This window comes from Ahaetulla prasina, chromosome 17 (genome assembly GCF_028640845.1).
Source record: "Ahaetulla prasina isolate Xishuangbanna chromosome 17, ASM2864084v1, whole genome shotgun sequence".
Lineage (NCBI taxonomy): Eukaryota > Metazoa > Chordata > Lepidosauria > Squamata > Colubridae > Ahaetulla > Ahaetulla prasina.
In genome coordinates, this window is record NC_080555.1 from 7,832,501 (window position 1) to 7,857,072 (window position 24,572).

At 47.4% G+C, this 24,572-nt stretch overlaps 2 protein-coding genes across 6 annotated transcripts in view; both read right to left on the reverse strand.

Annotated features, from left to right (window-relative positions):
* The window catches only part of CATSPER1 (cation channel sperm associated 1), a 13,094-nt gene extending 5,105 nt beyond the window's left edge, over positions 1–7,989 (reverse strand). Inside the window, exons 1-6 of the mRNA XM_058160749.1 lie at positions 7,749–7,989; positions 6,411–6,653; positions 5,338–5,451; positions 4,198–4,357; positions 2,299–2,390; positions 487–630 (exon numbers count right to left, since the gene is read on the reverse strand). Coding sequence (XP_058016732.1) covers positions 487–630; positions 2,299–2,390; positions 4,198–4,357; positions 5,338–5,451; positions 6,411–6,653; positions 7,749–7,989 — 994 coding nt within the window. The remainder of the gene's footprint in view (positions 1–486; positions 631–2,298; positions 2,391–4,197; positions 4,358–5,337; positions 5,452–6,410; positions 6,654–7,748) is intronic.
* Positions 7,990–11,010: 3,021 nt separating this feature from the next.
* Positions 11,011–24,554, reverse strand: TSGA10IP (testis specific 10 interacting protein). 5 transcript variants are annotated; one of them, XM_058160457.1, is made up of 9 exons: positions 24,452–24,554; positions 22,778–23,140; positions 20,049–20,206; positions 17,977–18,695; positions 16,498–16,714; positions 14,862–15,026; positions 13,500–13,599; positions 11,671–11,795; positions 11,011–11,174 (listed from the first exon to the last, which is right to left on the reverse strand). In XM_058160457.1, exons 2-9 carry the CDS (start codon positions 22,925–22,927, stop codon positions 11,129–11,131), a joined length of 1,680 nt encoding a protein of 559 aa, XP_058016440.1. In that variant the 5' UTR covers positions 22,928–23,140; positions 24,452–24,554; the 3' UTR covers positions 11,011–11,128. The 5 variants fall into 5 exon arrangements, with proteins under 5 accessions (XP_058016440.1, XP_058016442.1, XP_058016441.1 ...); XM_058160459.1 differs by lacking the exon at positions 24,452–24,554 and adding an exon at positions 21,003–21,426 and having other exon boundaries at positions 22,778–22,895; XM_058160458.1 differs by lacking the exon at positions 24,452–24,554 and adding an exon at positions 20,937–21,426 and having other exon boundaries at positions 22,778–22,895.
* Positions 24,555–24,572: the final 18 nt, after the last annotated feature.

The window sequence follows — 24,572 nt, forward strand, 5'->3', positions numbered from 1 at the left end:
GATTTACAATAGTTCATTTAGTGACCAAAGTTTCAAAGCACTGAAAAAAGTGACTTGTGACCATTTTTCACACTTACGACCCTTGCAGCATCTCCATGGTCACCTGATCAAAATTCAGGTGCTTGGCCACTGGCTCGTATTTATGACAGTTAGAGTGTCCCAGGGTCAAATGATCCCTGTTTGCGACTTTCCAATGAGCAAAGTCAAGGGGTGGGGAGGGGACGGGACATGCCAGATTCGCTTAACAACCGTATCAGTAAGAACTGCAACGATTCACTTAACAACTGTGCCAAGAAAGGTCGCAAACTGGGCCAAAACTCACTTAACGAACGTCTCATTTGGCAGTGGAAAGTTTGGGCTCCACTGCGGTCATATGTTGAGGGCTGCTGCGAAGGCAGAAGACGGATGCCAATGACAGGACATTTAATTCACAAACGGATAGAATCCCCCACCCTAGGGGTTGAACGGATCCCGGCTTCTCTCTACCTGCAGCGTGGCACGTGAGATAAATAATCGACCAGTCATCCAAAGTGAAGAGCTGAAAAAGGGTGAAGATGGTTTTGAAAAGGTCCCCGAAATGCTTCTGATCCGCTTCGTAGAATATGTCACACAGCACCACGGAAGACATAACTGGACGTCAGAAGACACGGGAAGTCAAGGAAGAAACAGCAGTTCTCGGCGGACTTAGAAGGGTGGAGGAGATGGGCGAGTTTCGAACCTGGGCTTGAGTCTGTTTTAAATTCGGGATACCTGTCTAGGACCATGATGGGCACGCGTGCCACAGCTGGCACAAAGAGCCCTCTCTGCGGGCATGCGAGCTGTCACCCAGCTCGGCTCCACCGCGCCCACACGCACACCTCCCGGCCAGCTGATTTTCAGGATGCGCAGGGGGTGGGGTGCATGCGGGAGACCATGCGCGCATGTGCAGGACGGTGGGGGTCATGTGTGCATGCACGGGAGCGGGAGAGTTAGGGGTCCAGTCCATGTTGTGTCTACGCCCCACGAGCCGGGCCTCCTGCCAGAAAGTGACTTGGAAAGTGAGGGGGAAGGGCCGTCAGGACTTACCTCGGGAGCACCGGCTTCCCTGGCTCAGCTCCAGGAGCCAGAGGCAGGCCAGGTGGAGGAGATAACGAGGACTCCGTACCCTGACTCTTCCCCCCCCCCGGGCCACGCCTTCAGACCCAGCTGATGGCAATCAGGCCTGGCTGGACCCTAGGTTTCATAGGCAGGAGAGGAGGGAACAACAGAAGCAGGGGTGGGGCAGGCCTAGGAAGTGCTGAGTCATGGAGCCACACCCCACAGGATATAAAAGGCAGCCAGAGCTGCTGTGCCTCTTCGTAGCAGGCAAATCAACTGATTAACTGCTGAACTAAGAGCTGAAGTACTGTTTGACTTATCGGCGTTGAGGGAGATAACAGAGACACTTGGCAGACGCTCGCTCTTTTGCTGTCAGGGCTGATAGTGCCGGCTAATTAAGCCATCGCTCGGACGGAGGCGAGGGAGGACAGAACAGTCCATGAGGCTGCAGGGAAAGGCCTACTAGGCCCAAAGCGAGGGGCAGGTGTGTGTGCCCCCCCTCCGGGCCCATTTTTGGGCCCATGAGGCTGCAAGGAGGCCTAGTAGGCCCAAAACGGGGTGTGTGGTGCCCCCCCACGGCCCGTTTTTGGGCCGAGGAGGCTGCAGGGTGGTCTATTAGGCCCAAAGCGGGGGGTTGTGCACACATGCACAGGGTCGAGTGGGGCGTGATCTAGGAGGAAGTGGAGACTGTGGATTCAAGCAGGGAAAAGAAAGTGGGAATTCTCTGTGAAACTGACTAGGACAGAGTCAGAAACTGATTCTAACTCCTAAAATTCACCTCTAGACAGCGTTGGGAGCCAAAGGTGCCAAATGCTTCGTGACCCAGCTAAGGTAACACCCATCAGTGAGTGTAGGGTTTGCGTCCTGTTTCTATATACAATGGGTTGCCGTGCCGGTGTTGGTGAGGCTGGGAGTGCTACGTTGTTTAAACTCCTTGGGGAGTGAAATGGTTTTTCATACTTGGCAACTTTTAAGATGTATGGACTTCAGGTCCCAGAATTCCCCAACAGGCAGACTCTGGAGAATTCTGGGAGTCGAAGTTCTCACATCTGAAAGTTGTCAAGTTTGAACAACAACAACAAAAAAGTTGTATAAGCAGAGAAGATAAACTAATAAATGCTTTTGATTGGTTGTATAGCTACAGACCATCCGCTGCTGCTGGCCCCCCGCCCCACCCACCCCCGGCCCCCAGACACAACCTGTTTCTTGCTGGAAGGATACATAAGAAAGAGAACATGAGAAGAATAATAGCTCCGATGGACTGGAAGGAAAGCATAAAAGTGCCCGTGATTTCTTGCAAATTCTCCGTCACCCTAGAAGAAGACCAGCAAAAAAGAAGAAGAAAAAGGAGAAGAGGGATTATTAAGGTGTCCTTTCCTCTGAGTGTTCCTCCCGTCCTTCCTTCCCTCTTCCCTGCCTCCCTCCCTCTTTCCTTTGTATCCTTCCCCTCTTCCCTCCCTCCCTCCTTTCCTATCCTTCCTTCCTCTCCTTCCTTTCCTTTCCCTCTTCCTCCCTCTCCTTCCTTCCTTTCCTTCCTCTCCCTCCTCCCACCCTTCCTTCCTTTCCTTACCTCCCTCCCTCTTTCCTTTGTATCCTTCCCCTCTTCCCTCCCTCCCTCCTTCGTTTCCTTCCCTGTTCCTTCCTTCCTTTCCTTCCTTCTTCCCTTCCTTCTTTTCCTTTCCCCTCTCTGCCTCCCTCCCTCCCCTCTCCTCCCTTCCCTCTCCTTCCCTCTTCCCTGCCTCCTCCATCCCTCTCTCACTTCCCTTCCTCTCCCTCCCTCCCTCTCCCTCTTCCCTTCCTCCCACCCTCCTTCTGTCCTTTCCTTTTTCCCTCTCTCCCTTCCTCCCCTCTCCTTCCTTCCTTCCTTCCCTCTCTATCCTTCCCGCTTTCCTGCCCTCTCTCCCTTTCCCTCTTCCCTCTCTCCTTCCCTTTCCTTTCCTTCCCTCTTCCCTCCTTCCCACCCTCCTTCCTTCCTTCCTTTCCTTCCCTCTTCCCCTTCTCCTTCCTTCCTTTCCTTTTTACCTCTCTCCCTCCCTCCCTCCCCTCTCCTTCCTTCCCTTTCCTTCCCTCCTCCCTCCCTTCCTTTTCCTCTTCCCTCCCTTCCTCTCTCCCTCCCTCGCCTTTAAATATATTTTTTTTAATTTACATTTATATCCCGCCCTTCTCCGAAGACTCAGGGCGGCTTACAATGTATAAGGCAATAGTCTCATTCTATTTGTATATTTCTTACAAAGTCAACTTATTGCCCCCCCAACAATCTGGGTCCTCATTTTATTTATTTATTTATTTATTGTTTATATTTATATACCGCCCTATCTCCCAAAGGACTCAGGGCGGTTTACAGGCATTTAAAAGCAATAAATACAATTCTAAAAACAATTAAAAAACTTATTCAAAAGCCTAATAATTAAAAAATATAAAAAATTAAAACCCAAGTTAAAACCCACAAACTAAAATCTAACTCAGTCCTGCGCAGTTAAATAGGTATGTTTTAAGCTCGCGGCGGAAGGTCCGAAGGTCCGGAAGCTGACGAAGTCCTGGGGGCAGTTCATTCCAGAGGGTGGGAGCCCCCCCATTTTACCTACCTTATAAAGGATGGAAGGCTGAGTCAACCTCGGGCCGGGCTTGAACCTGCAGTAATTGCAGGCTACTGTGTTCTAATAACAGGCTTCTTACCAGCCTGAGCTATTACGGCCCCTCAAAAATTTCTTGAAACAACTCAAAAGTCAGCCAATATATTTAATATTCCTTCCTCCTCCTCTTTTCTCGTCACCCAGCCCAGTCATCCAGCTGCCATTCATGCTTGAGGCGGGACTAGAACTCACCAACTCTTAGCGATTGGCCCAAAATAAACCCAGCCGGCTCTCACGCCTAAGGCGGGACTAGAATTCCCCATCTCCCAGTCTCTAGTCTGGAGCCGCCACCATTACACTAAACCGGCTCCCGTAACTAAAACAGACTCAACCTGAATTTGATGTCCCCATTGATTGGCCTGTCCTGGTTTATTGGAAAAAGGCTGCGCTATTGTCTCTAAATGGGGAAAACGGGGGGGGGGGGGGAAGGCGTCCTTCAATTATTAGCAATTTGACTATTTATCAATGGGTGGATTTCGTTGCTGACCGGAGAGTGAGGAGGAAGCGGATGGCTCGGATGGCGCGAATCCCCTTGATGATTTTGAGGACTCGAAAGAGGGTGAGTGTGTTGCCTCGGTTTCCCTGCCCGGCGGTGAAGTACAGAGCCAGGATGAATTCTAAGAGCGCCATGAACATGATGAAGAAATCTGATCAGGGAAAAGAAAGGGGGGGGGGAGAAAAGCCACAAGATAGATAAATTTGATAAATTTCCTGGAAATTGGCCCAAAGTCACCCAGCGGGCTATCATGCCTAAGGCGGGACTAGAACTACCAATCTCCTGGTGATTGGCTCAAAGTCACCCAATTGGCTTTCATGCCTAAAGTGGGACTAGAACTCACAATCTCCTGGTGATTAACTCAAAGTCACCCCAGCTGGCTTTCACGCCTAAGGCGGGACTAGAATTCACAGTCCCACATGCCACAGCTGATCCCCCCCTCACTGTTCTACTTATTCTTCCCAAGCCTCCTTTTGGCACATACTGGGCATGCGCACGGTCAGTGAAAAAACAAACGAACTTTATTCGAACAGCTCAGAATGACTTCATTCTCAGCGTAGTTCAACTAAATTAAAGCAAATTCCTCCCAACACAAATTCCTCAGTCCTACCACCAACTTTGGTCCAATTAGGCAAACTGCCAAAGCCTTTCTTGGCAAAAGTTCAGAAGACACTGATACAAAATAAATGCAAGAAGACGAAGCTATCAACGTTGTTTTCCGGCAAAGCCCAAATGCCATTGCTGGTCTTTTAAGCCTTATGGGAGGGGACAATCATCTCTTGGCCCTACTCCCGAGTCGTCCTCTCTGCTTGAGCTGCTCTTGCCTTCTGGCAGCTCTTCTCATGCGTGCATTAGGAACAGGCTCCTCCTGTTCCTCTGCCTCACTACTATCAGTCTCTGGAGGCTCTGGAATCCGCACCTCACTCCCTGATGGCCCTGGCCCCATCTCAGCCTCCGATGCAGAGCCCTCATCCGAACCTTCCCCAGCCTCCAGGACTGGCCCACATGCTTCCTCAGCCTCATCGCTGTCCGATTCAGTTGCCACCTCCACAACAACACAACAGTTTGTACCCATTGTAAACCTGTCCCTGTGGCTTCCCCCATCTCTTGTCGCTACAGCAAAAGACTCACCAATGTCATTCCAGGGGTCACGGAAATATTTACAGTCTAATGCAATGAATTTGAGAATGGCCTCCACCACGTAGACACAAAGGAAAATCGGATCCAGGGCCGAGAAGAACCATTCTAAGGAGAGGATGAAAGGAAGACCGTTCAGAAGCAAGATGACGAGAGAAATCATCTGTCAACCCTGAAGTTGACCTGACCGGAGCCATTTTGAAGCTTCAATGTTGCCATACTAGAGCTGAGGGATAGGGACGGGGGAATAGAGATAGCTGGGGGTTCTCTAGTCAAAACAAAAGACTTTCTCCTGGGAACCAAGGTCATTCCCACAGGTGGCCTGAGAGAGAGTGAAGTTACCAGGCAACCGAACATGATTGGACCATGTGACTAATGGTTTGGGAAAGAGGGGGAAATTCTTACTTTTAATTAGGTGAAGATCATGGGAACCTTCGGAGTTGGTTTTCACCAGGACTGTGCCAATATGATATATCCAATAAAACTGAGGAATCTACCTGCCTCAGAGTTGTTGTTTTTTTTTGCTTATGGGTGTATTACTTGGAACCCTGACATCACCCTCGGTAATGGAATACAGGTAGTCCTCAACTTACAACAGTTCGTTTAGTGACTGTTCAAAGTGACAACTTTGGGGCCGCTGCTCACACGTACAACCCTTGAAGCATTCCCGTGGTCATGTGATCAAAATGCTTGGCAATTTATGCGTATTTATGACGGTCATAGTGTTCCGGGGTCATGTGATTCCAGGTTTGCATCCTTCTGACAAGCAAAGGCTCACTTAACAACCGTGTTATTAACTTAACAACTGCAGTGGTTCACGGGGCAAAATTCACTTAACAACTGTCTCGCTTAGCAAGAGAAAATTTGGGCTCCAATTGTGGTTGTCAGTTCATAGAACTAACTGTATCGACTTGCTAACCTCCAGATTTGAAATTTGTTGGTAGGATCCCATTCTTGTTCCTCACAATCTGGGGAGATCAGATCAGTGTTCTTCTCTGCTGGGTGAAAAGCCTTAACAAAACTTCTTGGGAGCTCTTGATAGACCTCAAGAAGACGTACGGACTTACCTCCCCGAATCTCGACCACGGCGAACGTCTGTATCACCAGCAAGGTTGTGTTGATGGCCACCACGCCGCAGATGAAGAAGTCAAAGAGGAAAGACTGGGTCAGTTCGAAGATGACCTTCCGCAGATAAACAAGGCTTGGGTGGATCTTTTGCCAGGAGCGAGTCAGTATCTCTTTGAGCGTTATGCGCCGGTAGTGGTGGCGACGGTGATGATGATGATGGTGGTGGGAAGACCTTCCCATCTCTAGGGGAAAAGAGAGGGAGCCAAGTCAGATGGAACAGGATGACTCGCCACAACCAATTTGCCACAACCAACTCGCTGGGAGACAAATCGCTGTGGAATTTAACTTACTGTATTTTTCGGAGTATAAGGCACACTTCCCCCCCCCAAAAAAAGAGGGTGAAAATTTGGGCGTGTCTTATACACCGAATGTAGCCCCGCCCACCCGCTGGCACCCACCCTTTGGCCTCTGCCTCCCAGCATTTTACCTCCTTGCAGCAAACAGCAAACTGCCCATTTCAGCTTCAGCACAGCCTGATTAGCACAAGCAGCTGATTGTCGGTTGGTTCCTCCCCTCTGTGGCAGCCCCTCAAATATTGGAAGATGCTCTCCTGTCTCCCCTGGTCCTTCTCTTCACTAGACTAGCCATGCCCTGTTCCTGCAACCGTTCATCGTATGTTTTGGATTCCGGTCCCCTAATCCTCCTGGTTGCTCTTCTCTGCAATCTTTCTAGAGTCTCAACGTCTTTTTTTATAGTACGGTGACCAAAACTGGATGCAGTACTCTAGGTGTAGCCTTACTAAGGCTTTATTGAGTGATATTAGCACCTCAGTTGATCTTGATTGTATCCCTCTGTTAATGCAACCTAGGATTGCGTTGGGTTTTTTAGCTGCCGCCAGTGTTGGCTCATATTTCATTGGTTGTCCACTAAGACTCGCAGTTGCTGAGACGGATACAGAATAACAGAGTTGGAAGGGACCTTGTAGGTCATCTAGTCCAACCCCCAACCCACCCTCTGCCTAAGCAGGAAACCCGACACCCCTTCTGACAGATGGCAGTCCAGTCCTCTTCTGGAAAGCTTCCAGGGAGGAAGCTCCCCAAAAACTTCTCAAAAGCCCTTCAGAGATCTCCAAGACTTTTGTAGGCAGTTTCCTCCACTGTGGTCCAAGGAATCTTCCCTCTCTTATTCTCAAGAAAGACCTCATCAGCTCTTATTTCCTCATCCACCCACCACCACCTGCTCGGAAGGATTGTTTCCTCACCCTCTAGGATCGCTTCCTCCCCCCACCCCACCCCAATCAAATCTCTTTTCCCCTTCTGCATTCCAGGGCCACTCACGTGATATTTTTGGGGTGTGTTGAGCAGTTTTGCTCCCTCGCCTTTTGTGGATCTTGCTCGACTTATGGGTGAGTTTACTCCTGGTTGGTTCAGCTGGTAAGATGACGAAGGGCTCCGGCTTAATGTCCAGTAAGGTGGCAGGGCCTGAGGTCGCTGCAGGCTCTTTCTTTCCTTGAGTTAATATATCCTGGTCCTGTTTTTCCATCGGGGAAGCCGAGGTTGGCACCATAAGGTAATCCATGGTGCTGGCTGCTACTTTTTAAACCTCTCTTGATATGCAGACCTATCGGCAAACCCTTCCTTCCGCTTGGTTGCAAGTGGGGATGGGGGAGATGGGGGGGTCTCCCTGGAAGGAAAGAGACGCCGGAGTTCCATCCGGAAGACCAAGGCATTCTTTTGTGACGTCACAATAGGAAGTGACCAAGAAGAAAGTGGCAGCTATCGACCGCATAGGTGCTTTTCCCAAAACACAGTTGGGGTTTCCCCCCACCCCACCCCTTGCAAACGTTTCGCTTCTCCTCCAAGAAGCTTCTTCAGTTCTAACATGAAGCAAACAACTTCAGTTCTAACTGAAACGAAACGTTCGCAAGGAACTAGATGAGTTGGAAGGGACCTTGTAGGTCATTTAGTCCAACCCTCTGCCCCCAAGCAGGAGAACCTACACCATTTCTGACAGATGGCAGTCCAGTCTCTTCTTGAAAGCTTCCGGTGATAGAATGGAATAGAAAAGAAAATGTGGAATAGAATAAATGGAATAGATTATATTAGATTAGATTAGAATAGAATAGAACAGAATAGAATTGAAAAGAAAATGTGGAATAGAATAAATGGAACAGAACAGAACAGAACAGAATAGGTGGAATAGAATAAATGGAATGGAAATAGAATAGAATAGAATAGAATAGAATAGAATAGAATAGAATAGAATAGAATAGAATAGAAAATATGGAATAGAATAGAATAGAATAGAATAGAATAGAATAGAATAAATGGAATAGAATAGAATATAATAAATGGAATGGAATGGAATGGAATAGAATAGAATAGAATAAATGGAATAGAATAGAATAGAATAGAATAGAATAGAATAGAATTTTTTATTGGCCAAGTGTGATTGGACACACAAGGAATTTGTCTTTGGTGAATACGCTCTCAGTGTACATAAAAGAAAAATACATTTGTCAAGAATCATAAGGTACAACACTTAATGATAGTCATAGGGAACAAATAAGCAATCAAATCATATTAGGAAACAATCAATATAAATTGCTAGCTCCATTTAGTTGTCCAGACTCCACCCTGCAAGGGATTGTGGGGTCATTAAGTGATTATGATGATTGTCTTTATTATTATTCTCCACACACAGCAGAGGTGGGTTTCAGCAGGTTCTGACCAGTTCTGGAGAACAGGTAGCGGAAATTTTGAGTAATTTGGAGAATTGGTAAATACTACCTCTGACTGGCTCCACCCCCATCTATTCTCTGCCCCTCGAATCCCAGCTGATTGGGAGGAAATGGGGATTTTGCAGCAACCTTTCATTGGAATGGGGAGGGAATGGAGATTTTACAGTAGCCTTCCCCTGGTGTGGGGTGGGAATGGAGATTTTACAGTGTCCTTCCCCTGGAGTGGGGTAGGAATGGAGATTTTGCTGTATCCTTCCCCTGGAGTGGGGTGGGAATGGAGATTTTACAGTATCTTTCCCCTCAAGTGGGGAGGGAATGGAGATTTTGCAGTATCCTTCCCCTGCCATGCCCACCAAGCCATGCCCACCAAGCCACACCCACAGAACCAGTAGTAAAAAAAACTTTAAACCCACCACTGACACAAAGGATATTCTCCCCATTTCAAATACTAGCATTTCTGGTCTGGGCAAGTAAGCCCATCCTGTAAAGCTTATGCTAAAACCCAACAACCAACTTTCTTAAATTTTCCAGGAATGCCAACGGGACAGAAGTCCGCTTTCAATTTGAACGTGGCCGTGATTAAAAGAATCTAAACAAAAATAAGATAACATCTTGGGGACGGCCCAAAGAAAAATTGTCGACACCGAGTTTAGCAATTCTGTCTTTGTAGAAGTCCTTCCTGATCAGAGGACTGGACCACAGCCAGAGGTGGGCTTCGCATACCAGCACTGGAAATGGGACCAACTGCCCAGGCGTGTGATGTCACAAAACACGGCAATTCGCTCATGTGCACCTTCCACACGCGCGGGCAATGTCAAACGACACGGCAATTTGCTCACACACGCTGTCCACACATGCCAACACAACGATATAGGACGGGATTGTGCCCAACACAACGATATAGGGTGGGATTGCAGGTTGACACTACCGGTTCCCCAGAACCGGCTGAATACCACCTCTGACCACAGCTAAAGCTGCCGAGGATTCTGGGAACTGATCTCCAAGCAAGCTGGAGGAGGTTGGTTTAGCCCTAAATTGAGGAACTGTACAGATAGCCAGCCCTCTGTGCCTTGAGTGACCGTTCAAAGTTACAACAGCACGGAAAGAAGTGACTTACGACCATTTTTTTCACGCTTACGACCTTTGAAGCATCCCCCATTAAGCGAATCTGGCTTCCCCGTTGACTTGGCTTGTCAGAAGGTCGCGAAAGGGGATCCCATGACCCCGGGACGCTGCATCCGTCGTAAATATGACTCCATTGCCCAACGTCTGAATTTGGATCACGTGACCATAGGGATGCTGCAACGGTCGTTAAGTGTATGGAAAATGGTCATGAGTCACTTTTCCCCCCGTGCCGTTGTAATCTCTGAATGGTCATGAAATGGTCTGTTGTAAGTCGAGGACTTATCTGGAAAGTAGAATTAGCATCTGGTTGTACTTCTTTGTCTGGTTCACCTGGCAAGGCTAGCACTAGTTCGCTCACAGCAAGACAATTTTTGTGTTGACTTTATGTTTTACCGACAAAGAAATAAAAGGGGGACTAATATAGCTCTATTTCCAGCCATGGCGCAGTGGTTAGAATGAGGTACTGCAGGCTACTTCTGCTGACTGCCGGCTGCCTGCAATTTGGCAGTTCGATTCTCACTGACTTAACATTGACTCAGCCTTCCGTCCTTCCGAGGTCAGTAAAATGAGGACCCAGATTGTTTGTGTGTGGGGGGCAATATGCTGACTCTGTAAACTGCTTAGAGAGGGCTGTAAAGCACTGTGAAGTGGGGATGCAGCTGCTGGCAGACTGCAGGCTTAGCAATATTGCTCCCCGCCAGCTTGCAGGGATACGCACGAGTGAACAAAGGCAGGCTGGGCTCCTCTGCTTCTCAACGTTAGATTTATTTTTAAATGGTCTAGGATTACAGGTCCAGGACGCAAGGGGAACTGGTGGTCCAAATGGCTTCCTTTATCCATTCTATCTTCCTCTCAGATCGAGTTTTGGAACTCTTCCGAGGACTCGGTGCTCTGATACCTAGAAACACAAAAGTCACAGGTTGGAGCTCCCAGGTATGGGAGAAACGAGGACCTAAGTCCAATGGTTGTGGTTTTGTTTTGTTTTTTTTGTGCCTACTAAACTTTCCCTTCTGCATATCCTTTGTCTCTTTCTGCTCCATTATTTGAACGCCCATCAACAAGACTTCCTTCCTCTTTTTTTTTTAAAGAGATTTTTCTCTTTTCTCTCTGTTCTATTATAAACTTTTGAGGGGTTATCTGATTGGCTCCTACTTTCTCTTCTTTAGTTTTAACTTCTTGCATCTCATTTTGATTTCTCTCTTCCCCTGCTTTTTCTAATTTCTCATCTATTTCTTGAGTACCATGTTCCTCTTTCCCCCCATAATTGTTGAGGGACAATTCATTTCTGTTCCTTAACCTTACAATAAAGACAGAGCAAGTTCTCCTGATTGGGTTTTGTGGTCTGGATTACCTTGCAGGGCTGTACCCCCGTCCCTCCATTCTAGCAGCCTTACATGTCTTTGATGCCATATTTCCCTAAAGACTGCCGAGCTGCATGTTTCCATAGCATCTCTTCGTCGATGCCCAGGGCGGCCAACACTTTGGAGAAACGGCGCTCCACTGCCTGGCGGGCATTTGTCTGAAGGAGAAAGAAAAAAAAAAAAGGAGGGTTGGAACTTGGATGCTTGTACCCAAGGCAGCAGCATTACTCAAAAACCGAGCAGAACTCCACACCTTCATAGCACGCCTAGATGATCTTGTAGAAGCCGCTTTCGCAAGCATGGAGGGACACAGGGAGAACACTCTTGCAAAATGGCTTGCAGAGGGGAAGGCGTTGCAGCAACACGGCAGTGGCTGCCGGAGGTGAGAGACCTCATTGCAAACGGAGTGCGGTGTGTGAACCCAGCTAGGGAGCCTCTCTGAGCTTGGCGATTTTCTTGCAGATGTTTCATGACCCAACTAGGGTAACATCATCAGCGTTAGAAGGGAATGGAGTTGAGAGGAGGAGGAGGAGGACTGTGGTGTCCTTGATGCTCTCTGAGCTTGGCTCTTTTCTTGCAAACGTTTCATGATCCAAACTAGGTAACATCATCAATGCTAGAAGGAAATGGGGTTTGTGGAGTGGAGGAGGAGGAGGAAATGACTGTGGTGTCATTGGTGTTCTCTGAGCTTGCTTGTCTTCTTGCAGATGTTTCATGACCCAACTAGGTAACATCATCAGTGCTAATAGAGAGAGTGGGGGTTTGTGGCGAGGAGGAGAAAGAGGTCTGTGGGGTTCTTGGTTTTCGCTGAGCTCGAGAGGAGGAGGAGGAGATGGAGGAGGAAGATGAGGGTGCTCTCTGAGCTTGCTTGTTTTCTTGCAGACGTTTCATGACCCAACTAGGTAACATCATCAGTGCTAAAACGGAGTGGGATTTGCTCTCTTTTTATATATGGTGGCTTGCCCTGTCCATTTTGGTGGAGATGCTGTTTTCTTCTACCTAGAAGAAAACAACTTGCCAAATCAACACTGGCAAAGCAAGCCGTGGTATATAAACAGGGAGCAAACACTAACTCCTCCACACTGATGGCATTACCCAGTCAGATAATGAAATGTCTGGAGGAAAACTAAGAAGCTTAGAGAACAGTCAGGACCCCACCGTTCAATCCTGAGCTACAAAAATCCTCTTCTACTGGTACAGGTCCTCACTGGACTGTCACCTGTTGTGGTCCGCCAGCAGCCTGCGGAGCTGGCAACAGAGCTGGGACAGCGATGAGGCTGAGGTGAGACCAGGGCCATCGGGGAGTGAGGTGCGGACTCCAGAGCCTCCAGAGACTGATAGTAGTGAGGCAGAGGAACAGGAGGAGCCTGTTCCTAATGCACACATGAGAATAGCTGCCAGAAGGCAAGAGCAGTTCAAGCAAAGAGGACGACTCGGGAGTAGGGCCAAGAGATGATTGGCCCCTCCCATAAGGCTTAAAAGACCAGCAACGGCATTTGGGCTTTGCTGGGAAACAATGTTGATAGCGTCGTCTTCTTGCATTTATTTTGTATCGGTGTCTTCTGAACTTTTGCCAAGAAAGGCTTTGGCAGTTTGCCTAATTGGACCAAAGTTGGTGGTAGGACTGAGGAATTTGTGTTGGGAGGAATTTGCTTTAATTTAGTTGAACTACGCTGGGAATGAAGTAATTCTCAGCTGTTCGAATAAAGTTTGTTTGTTTTTTCACTGACTGAGTTTCCTACTACCTACTGGGGCATGGGTCACAACATCACCCTGGCAGGGTTTTGCCCAGAGAAGCAGGGCTGAAGAGGGTATATAACTCCAGAGCTGGCACCCACAAGGTCTGGTCCTGCACCACATACCTGCATGACTCTCTCAAACAAATACGGACGGTTCTCTACACGATCCTGGATCTCTTGCAGCTGGATCATATATTCCTCCATGCGCTGTTTCTCTTGCTTCCTACATAGGACATGGAAAGAAGGGCTAAAAAGAAAATGGACATCCCTCTCGTCTGAAAAGGTTTTGCATGCAGCATCAGGCCAGGAGCAGAGAAATGTTTGCACCCAGCCACAGTAATCTAGATCCAATTATTCATTATTAAGCATCCAAGAGCAACTTCATCAATGAACTGGGTTTAGATGCTTTAAAAAAGGAGATAAAGGAATAAAATAAAGCACGAGAATGCATGATGAGCAGCATATAAACTTAACAAATAACTCTAAAGTCGTATTTTGTGAGATGGATGGCTATCTAAATCCGATAAATAAGTAAATACAGGTTGGGTGTGCAGGTGAATTGTGCGGTCATTCAGCAAATCCAGCTTTTCCAATGGCCGAAGCTGACTGGGAAGGTCACAAAGAGCAATTACATGACTCTGGGATATTGCAACCATCAAAAATACATGCCGGTTGCCAAGAGCCTAGCCATGGGGATACTGTGATGGTTATAAGTACGAGGAATGGTTGGGGTTTTTTGAGTGCCATTGTAATTTTGAACGGTCGTTAAACAAATGGCTTAAGTCAAGGGCTACCTGTGGTATATAACATCACAACTACCACTAAACCATGGCTTAGGAGCCATGGTGGCGCAGTGGGTAGGACTGCAGGCTACTTCTGCTGACTACCGGCTGCCTGCAATTTGGCAGTTCGAATCTCACCAGGCTGAAGGTTGACTCAGCCTTCCGTCCTTCCGAGATGGGTAAAATGAGGACCCAGATTGTTGAGGACAATTATGCTGACTCTGTAAACTGCTTAGAAAGGGCTGTAAAGTACTGTGAAGCGGTATATGTCTAAATGCTATTGCTATTGCTCAACAAAGCTTACAAATTTTATTTATGAATGTTATTGCAAGCTGCTAAGAGTTTTGTATGCGAGATGGGTAGCTACATAAATCCAGTAAATTAAATCAACGTTTTAAAAATATTTTTTTGTTGTTTTCAAGGTGCTGTACGAGCCTGCAAACCCTGTCATTAACATAGAATAATTTCTCTGCCAGTTCGTTTGTTTCTCGAACTTCACAGATCTATTCCTATAGGTTTTTGGCAACCAGCTGGCCGCTGCATTTTGGATCTGAGCTGATTTTTCAATTAATTTTCCTCGCTTCCCCTACCGGGATAGCCTGGTGGTCTCCCATCCCGGTACCAAAATAAGCACCTTGATCCAGTAAGTGGTGAAACTCAGATGTCTTGGAGACGGGGGTGGGTTGGGAGCGGAGACACTCACCTGAGTTCTTCCCGCCTTTTCTGGAAAGACGCGGAGCATCCTTTATTCCGGTAAGCTGCCAAGCATTTGGCCACTTCCCGCTGCATGTGCTGCGCCTTCAATCTGCGCAGCTCAGCCCTGTGTTTCTCCTGCTGTTCTCGACGTTCCCATTCCAGCAAAAGCAACCTAGACAAAGAGACTGGAGTTGAGGCCATGGGAAAATGCTCCAAGAATGGAACAAAGACGGGAGATGATGACACAAGTTGTCCTCGACTTACGACAATTCGTTTTGCAAAGGAGACGTTTGGTCTCATGGTTAAGGCACTAGGCTAGACAGCGGGAGACCGTGAGTTCAAGTCCCACCTTAGCTATGAAAGCTGGGTAATTTTGGACCAATCCCCCAGAAGTCTATGAATTCCAGTCCGCTTTAGCCATGAAAGCCAGCGGATTCACTTAACAATTGTGGGAAGAAAGGTCATAAAATGGGGCAAAACTCACTTAACAAATGTCTTGCTTAGCAACAGAAATTTTGGGTTCAATTGTGGTCATAAATTGAGGACTATCTGTAATAGCTATTATCCAGATGGTATCTGAGTTTGCCAAACAAACTGATTCACTAAGCCGGAGTCTCTTGGGTTAACCCAGGGGTCTGCAAACTTGCCTCTTTTAAGACTTGTGGACTTCAACTCCCAGAGATCCTCAGCCAGCAAAGCTGAGGAAAGCTGGCTGAGGAACTCTGGGAGTTGAAGTCCACAAGTTTTAAAAGAGCCAAATTTGAAGACCCCTGGGTTAACCCAACTGCAAAAGATTTTTCAATAACTTAAACTGCAAGGCAAAAACCTTTATTTTAGTTTTCTGGTTCCAGGGAGAGACAATTTCTACGTAAATTCTTCAGCTGACAAATTGATAAGTTTTTTACTGACATATTTTTATTCAACTAATATTCCCCAATGACTGAGGGTAAAGTTTCGTTCTTGGAGCTTGTGGGTTGCTTTCCAAACGTTTCGTTACCAGGCTAGGTAACAGCTTCAGCGGAGTTTAGGGGATGTCAGTGTCGCTGTTCTTCTGTTTATAAGGGCTTCAGGTCTGGGTGTGTCAAGTGTTGTGACGGGTCAGCTGTGAGTCATCAGTGAGTCTTGCGATGGACCAGGGGTGAAATGCTCCAAAATCTGCTACCAGTTCCCTTTGCTACTGGTTTGCTGTGTGCGCACACATGCACAGTGCACGCCAAACGCAGGTGCACCGCAGACACTACCACGCAGCGCTAAAAAAGGAGGATTAAGAAGCCTTTTCTAAGGTGTGTAGAACAGTGGGTGGGGAAACAGCTGTGCCGTGCAATTTAGATTTGCTCGCCTGAACCGGTAGCTTTAATTACTACCGGTTTGGGCGAACCGGCCTGAACCGGTAGCATTTCACCCCTGCGATGGTTTGGGCGAACCGGCCTGAACCGGTAGCATTTCACCCCTACGATGGACCCTAAACTCCGTTGAAGATGTTACTTAGTCTGGTAACGAAATGTATTGGAAACCGACCCACAAGCTCGGAGAATGAACCTTCGCCCTCATCTTAAACCCGAGCTATAAATATTCGCCACTATTGAAAACCCAAGAATTTTTTTGGGGGTGGGGGGAAACACTGAAAGCAACCCACACGGTACCTGTTAGCTTCCTGTCTTTTATCAGATGTCTTGGTGGACATCACTTGATGAGCCAATGACGGTTCAAAATCTGGACAAGACTGGACCCTCCAATGTATGCTCCAAAGCCGCCGGAGGTCTTGAAATAAATCTTCCTGGTCTTTTTTTTCCTGGTCTTCTGAAAGAGGCTGAGAGCTACTGGAATGAAGGTGGAACGGCTTGCAGACGGTCAGTTTTCCTGGAAAAAGGAAAGAAAACGGATGTACAGGAAGTCTTCGACGCACAACAGCCCACTGAGCGACTGTTTGACATTAACAACGGCATGGAACAAAGTGACTTAGGACCGTTTTTTCGCACTGAGCGTAGAATAATGCAGTATCCCCGTGGTCATGAGATCAGACTTCGGTCCCATGACAATTGGCATGTATTTATGACAGTTGCAATGTCTCGGGATCAGGTGATCATGACTTGTAAAGTTCCCAACTGACTCCTGACAAACAAAGCCAATGGGGGGAAGCCAGATTCCCTCAACGACCCTACAAGTTGCTTAACAACTGAACTGATTCACTTAATGGTGGCAAAAGAGGTCGTAAAATGGGGCGCAACCCCAATAACAACAGTCTTACTTAGCATTGGAAATTTGGGGCTCAGTCGCGGCCATAAGTCAAGGGCTATTTGTACACTAAGAGTCCCGGTGGCGCAGTGGTTAGAATGCAGTACTGCAGGCTAACTTCTGCTGACTGCCGGCTGCCCAGAAGTTTGGCCGTTTGAATCTCACCAGGCCTCAAGGCTAACTCAGCCTTCCGTCCTTCCGAGGTCAGTAAAATGAGGACCCAGATTGTTGGGCGGTGATATGGTGACTCTGTAAATTCCTTAGAGCGGGCTGTAAAGCACTGTGAAGCGGTATATACCATGTTTTTTGGAATATAAGACGCACCTTTTTCCCCCCAAAAAGAGGGTGAAAATCAGGATATGTCTTATACTCTGAATGTAGCCCACACAGCTTCTCAAACGGAGGTTTCAGAGGCCGAAAGAAGCTTCAGAAAGGAAGCCCTCAAACAGAGCTTCAGAGGCTTTTTTTCTGAAGTTCTGTTTTGGAGGCTTTCAGAGGCAGAAAAAAGTTTTTTTCTGAAATGGAGTTTTAGAGGCAGGGGGGGAAAAAGCAAAAAAAAAAAAAAAAAAGCAAGGCACAGAGCGCACAACCAAGGAACCTGTTGCTAAAATTCACCTCTGGGAACAGCTGATTGGGGGTATTCCGGGAGGCCAATCCACCTGCCAATCAGCTTTTTTTCTTATTTTCCTCCCCAAAAACTCTGGTGCGTCTTATACTCTGGTGCGTCTTATACTCCGAAAAACACGGTAAGTGCTATCGCTATCGCTATTATTATTATAAGCCTAAGTGCTATTACCATCATCCATCTGGCTGCCAGCCTCCCTTTCCCTGCACCTAGTCTGGCCTTCACAAACTCCTGCCTGTCGGCGAGGCTCTCCCGCACCCACCTTGTTCTTTCTTCTGCAGCAGTTGGTCTTGGAAGCGCTTTTGCAGATGCTTGAAGTTAGGCACCTTTTGATTAATGACCGGCTTGAAGGTCGGCTCCTCCTTGGGTGTCGGGCTGCGCGCCTTGGATTTCCTTTTCTCCTTTTGAGGGACGGGCTCTTCGGGCTCTGTAGCTAAGCAGAGCATCTCCGCTCGGAGTTTTTCTTCTAGCTCCTCGAGCGAGAGGGGTTTTTCTCGCGAGTGGCGGTGCCCTTCCAGGTTCAGGAGCTGCTGGGTGAGATGCAACCAGTGCCGACGTTCCTGGCGCAGCTGTCGCTTCCGAGCTTCTGACCGGGCCTCCATCTTCCAGAAGAGGGGCAGGAGAGAACTTCGAGGAACCAAGCCCATATGCGGCAAGTACCTCTGGGGCCTGCTGCAAGGGACCTCAGGGGTTCGGGAAGACTTGTGGACTCCCAAGCTATGGCTCTCTTTGGGAGCCGGGCAGCCCAAGATGGTGTCAGGGTTGTAAAGGGTCTCGCGGGGTGGGGCGGTCACAGCTCGTGGCAAAGTCAGCTTCTTGGCCTTATCCAAAACCTGGTCTTGGCAGATGGTCTGGCCTTTGATGGAAAAGCTCTCCCACATCCAGTGAAAGGGGAAGGAGCCCTGGCGAGGGGTTATTCTGGGGTGTTCGGGAGGCGGAGGTTCATGGCCCTGCTGCTCCTGTGGGGCAGGCTCCAGCTGCCTAGGGGGAAGTGGAGCTAAAATCAGACCCAGACCCTACACACCTGCCGTTTAGCCTCACAGGCTAAACCAGATAAGAAACAAACAGGGGAGCTATAAATCCTACTATGTTGTAAAAGAATCTTGCACGTCTGAAAGTACAACTCTCCCGCCGTTTTCCTTTACAGCCTGAGAAACTAGGGAGAGTCCCTTCTGAGTCTGTTGCCCTGCCTGTTACACAGCTGAGGGTTATGCTGTCTCTTATCTGACTGTTCCTGGGCAAGGTCTCTTTGTTCCATCTTCCAAGGTCTTTCCCACCCCCCACCCCCATCCTTGCACACACACTGAACTCTTTCCGTAGTTCTAGATTTCTCCCCTCCCTTCTTTACAGCTTTAGAAACTAGGGAGGGTCTCTTGAACCTCTCGCCCTGCCTGTTATACATCTGAGGGCTATGCTGTCTCTTATTTGACTGTTCTCTTTGCTCTGTCTTCCAAGGCCTCCCCATACACCCTTGCACACATTCTGAAGTCTTTCCATAGATTATATTCTCCCCCTTTTACAGCCCGAGAAACTAGGGAGGGTTCTGAGCCTCTTTCTCCACACATTATGCAGCTGAAGTTCTTATCTGATGTTCCCTTGGCAATGTCTCTCTGACCACTTCCAAGGGGCTTCCGCGCATACTATTATAGCATCTCCTTTACATCCTGAGAAACTAGGGAGGGTCCCTTCTGAGTGTTGCCCTGCCTGTTATAAATCTGAGGGCTATGCTGTGTCTTATCCAACAGGGTCTCTTTGCTCCTTCTCCCAAGGTCTTCCCCACATATCCTTGCACAACCTGAGACATTCTGAGCACCTTCCATAGATCTTGATTCTCTCCCCCCCACACCTTTACAGCCTGAGAAACTAGGGAGGGTCCTTTCTGAGCCTCTCTTCCTGTCTGTTACACAGCTGAGAGCTATATTCCCTTATCTGACCATTATTGGGCAGGTCTCTTCATTCTGTCTCTCACATACCATTACAAAATACTTGCTTAAATTCTGTCCATAGATCTATATGCCCCCCACCCCTTTACAGCCTGAGAAACTAGGGATAATAGTCCCTTCTGAGACTCTTTCTCCATTCATTATGCAGTTGAGGGTACGCTGCCTCTTATCTGACTTATTCTCTTGGCAGCATCTCTTTGTCCCGTCCCCCAGTGTCTTTCCCACATACACATTACACAGACCTGGATTCACACCGAACTTTTTTCATAGATCCGCACAAACCCCTTGCAACTGGCTTTAAGTTCCTGGAGGACCCACAATCCTATGGTCACGGACAGCAATTTAATTTCAAAAGAGGATTAAAGCCAGAGAAAGCGTTCACCAAACTCACTTGTTTACGTCTTGATCAGGGTCGACATCTGAGGCTTCGCTGACATCGGGGACGTCTTGTTCGGGTTCCCAGCAGTCCTTCAAGAGAGGGCGAAGGGCTTTTTTCTTAGCGCGTTTCATACAGATAAGCAGTCCATCGCCAGCATCCAGGTAGTCCTCCTAAGGAAAGAGAAAGATGCTCTTCTTCTTGGGCAACTTTAATATTAGTACCGCTCTGTAAAGCTTTAGTAAGGCCACACCTGGAATACCCAGTTTCGGTCGCCATACTACAAAAAAATTGTTGAGACTTTGGAAAGAGTGCAGAGAAGAGCAAATAAGATGATTAAAGGCCTGGAGACTAAAACATAGGAAGTATGGCTGCAGGGATTGGCTTTGGCCAGTCAAGAGGAAAGGAGGACTAGCGGGGGCCAGGATAGCAGTGTTCTAGTATTTGAGGGGCTGCCACAAAGAAGAGGGGAGGGTCAACTTACTTTCCAAAGCCCCAGAGAGCAGGAGAAAAAACAATGGATGGAAACCAATCAAAGAGAGAAGCAACCTGGAATTAAGGAGAAACTTCCTAACAGTGAGGACAATATTAACCTGTGGAACAGCTTCCCTCCAGAAATTCTGGGTGCTTCATCACTGGAGGTTTTTAAGAAAAGACTGGACAGCCACCTGTCTGGAATGGAGTAGGGGCTCCTGCTTGAGCAGGGGGTTGGACTAGAAGACCTCCAAGGTCCCTTCCATCTCTATTCTGATTATCAATTTTACCTCTGTAGGTGGTCCTTGACTTACGACCACAAGAGGGACCAGAAAATTTCGCTGTTAAGTGGTGCCATCATTCAATGAGGCACCACGTGACCGCATTCAATTTCAGAACCTTTTTTGTCGTGGCCATTAAGCAAATCACCGTGGTTGTTAAGTAAGACATCACATGACTGCGATCTGTAACTTTCCCTGCCGGTTTCATCCTTGCCTTGCTTGTCATACGCCAGCTGGGAAGGTCTCAAAGTGATTGAAGGACACTGCAACGGTTGTAAATGCAAGTTAGCTCCCAAGTGAGTCATTTGTTAAGTGAGTTTTGCCCCCATTTTATGACTTTTCTTGCCACAGTGGCTTAAATGAATCCATGCAGTTGATAAGTCAGTAATCTGATTGTTAAGTGAAACTGGTTTCCTTGTTGACTTTGCTTGTCAGAAGGTCACAAAAGGGGGATCACATGATCTTGGGACACTGCAACGGTCATAAGTATGAACCAGTTGCCACAGCTTCCGAATGTAAATCACGTGACCGTGAGGATGCTGTAACCGGTCATCAGTGTGAAAAATGGTCATAAGTCACTTTTTTCAGTGCCGTTGTAACTTCGGTCACTAAACGAACTGTTGTAAGTCGAGGACTACCTGTAGTTAGGATAGAAATTGAAGGAATGAACGCAGACATTAACCAGATGAACGATCTAAAGTACTTTTATAATTGGTCTACTAATCAGGATAATGCTTTGAGATCGGTCTGCCTCTTTACAGAGTCTTATATTTTAATAAAAAACTTCTGTAAATGCATTAAGGGAACTTGATGGACAACAAATGGCACGGCTGCTTTAATTAGAGAAAAGAACATATCCATCTTCGTTTCGACTTGGGAACCGCTTCTGGGCTCTGTTTGAGGCAGAAAAACAATGAACTCTTGACGTTAACATTTGCTGATGAATGGCTTGTTGCTATAGAAATTCAGTATTCGTTTAAATTGTGGTAAAGGAAAATGCGGGGGCCGCAATTTTATTCTGTCTTTTAATCCGCCGAAAGAGGTTGGGAGTTAATGCTTTTTTCTTCTTTCCCTACGCCTACACCTTTTCTTCCCTTTTTTCATTTTCCCCGTCATGTTTATTTTTATTTGTATCTTTTATGATTTTTTTATTTATTTGTTTCATGCTTATGCCGCCCATCACCTCTACAAGGTCACTCTGGTTTAATTTGATGACCGTTTTAATAAAATTCTTAACTGAGAAAAAGCAGAGAAGAAACTTGATGGCTATCAATGGAGATGCTCAGCAAGATATAACAGAGTAAGAGTTGGAAGGGGCATTGGAGGTCTTCTAGTCCAACCCCCTGCTCAGGCAGGAGATCCTATATCATTCGAGAGAAGTGGCTGTCCAGTCTCTTTTTAAAAGAGACTGGTCAACCTCTAATGGGTGCTCTGGCTATTCCTTGCCCCCACCAAAGCTTAATGCACTGGGTAGATCCTTCTGTTGCTAATGTCAGGCGTGAAAAATAAGGACCATAGCAGGGATGGGTTCTACTTACTTTTATTACCGGTTTGCAGAGGGATCGCGCACGCATGCTTGCTTTGCTCGCGCTTGCTTCCTGATGACGTCGGGGTCGGTGGGCGGAGCCTACCCCTGGTTTTACTACCGGTTCACAAGAAGTGGTCTGAAACGGGGGCAACCCACCACTGGACCGTAGGTCAAGTTTCAGTTAAGATTTATTGCTTAAGCCTTACACAAGAATCTAGTCAACTAATGTTAGTACTAAAGTGGCACTAGTTAAGGAACAATGGAATTTAAGAGGACTTGGGTTTAGACCATTTATGGGAACGTAACGATTCTAGGCTGATGACTTACTTTACTCCACCACCACCGCCCCCTCCATCTCTGCCTGCTCCTTTCTTCCAACTGGTTAGCTAAGACGAATTAGAGTTTTCTGCAGGGCATGAACCCATAACCCATGACAGTGGTGCCAGGCCAAACCAAGCTACCTGCTGCGACGAGGTATTCTCTGAAAGCAGACCCAAAAGTCGGACCTGCCCCTTTGGTTCATAGATGGTGCCAGGGGTCCGGGTGATGGGATCGACTGAGGGCTTGATACAGGCATTGGTCAGCACAGACTGGCGATGAGGGTTCAACATGGTGCCCACGACAACATGGAAGAGTCCTGGCTACTCTCTGGTTACCGAAGCAACTGGTCCTCTTTCAGAACAAGGCCAGCCAAAGCGGAGGGTTCTGGAATCAAGGCAAGACACAGGGCAGGCTGGAGGTTGGCATGGAAACACCACTGCTAAGATTGGAAGTCTAGCTGTGCCTCGTACCTCAAGTCTGTGTCACAGGGTTGAACTCAGCCCCTGAAAAGAAAGATATATCTGTTGTGACCCAGGCCCAAGTAGGTAGTAGGAAACTCAATGTAAAAACAAACGAACTTTGTTAGAGCAGCTGAGAATTAACTCATTCTCAGTGAAGTTCAACTAAATTAAGGTAAATTCCTCCCAACACAATTCCTCAGTCCTATCACCAACCTTAGTCCAATTAGGCAAACCGCCAAAGGCCTTTCACGGCAAAAGTTCAGAAGACACCAATACAAAACAAATGCAACAAGACAAGGCTATCACATTGTTTTCTGGCAAAGAGCCCAAACGCCATTGCTGGTCTTTCAAGCCTTATGGGAGGGGCCAATCATCTCTTGGCCCTACTCCCGAGTCGTCATCTTTGTTTGAGCTGCTCTTGCCTTCTGGCAGCTCTTCTCATGTGTGCATTAGGAACAGGCTTCTCCTGTTCCTCTGCCTCACTACTGTCAGCCTCTGGAGGCTCTGGAATCCGCACCTCATTCCCTGATGGCCGTGGCCCCACCTATGCCTCTGATGCAGAACCCATATCCGGGCCTTCTCCAGTCTCCAGGACTGGCCCCTATTCTTCCTCAGCCTCATCGCTGTCCGACTCCATTGCCAGCTCTGCAGGCTGCTGGCAAACCACAACAATATCGGTTATTATTTCTACGATGTGTTTCAACAATTCCTTCCTAGAAGCTGAAGGAGACTCAAACAGAAGTTTTAGCTCAGAGGGATATTTGGTGGCCTTTAAGTGATACGTCTTTCTCTAATCCAATGTTACCGGGGTTAATTTAAACCTCTGCGGACTTCAACTCCCAGAATTCACCAGCCGGCATGGGAGTTGACATCTACCCAGATTTAAGTTGGTGAAGTAGAGAAACACTGCTCTAATCAGTAAACAAAACCCCTCTAAACAACCAACAAAACAAACAAAATAAATCAACAAACTTGACTCTTAGTCAGATCTAAACAAATCAGTCTTATTCACATCTAACCTAGGTCTGCTGTTATCTGGGTTGCAAAAATCCAAACCAAGTGTAGATCTCAAAGAAACAGAAAATTCTATGTTGCTCTCTCAATTTCTGCAGTCTAACGACGGTCATCATTTTGAAAGGTGGGAAAAGATGATTTAAAATTTGGGCACATAGCTTGCAGCATTTTCCATAAACCAGAATCCTAACGTTTGCCCTTGGTTCCTAGTTGATAGGAAATTTATTTTCAAAATCAGCATGGACAAAGCATGGTTGTTAAAATGTGGAAAAAATATACAGAGAGATGATGCGGCTTACAGGCAGCGAATTTGAGACCTCTAACCCAGCAGTCCCTAACCTTTTTCGCACCAATGACCGTTTTCGTGGAAGACAATTTTTCCATTGACCTGGAGGGGATGGTTTCAATTTTGCTCGCTTGCCTGCCACTCACTTCCAATTGTGCAGGCCTGTTCCTAACA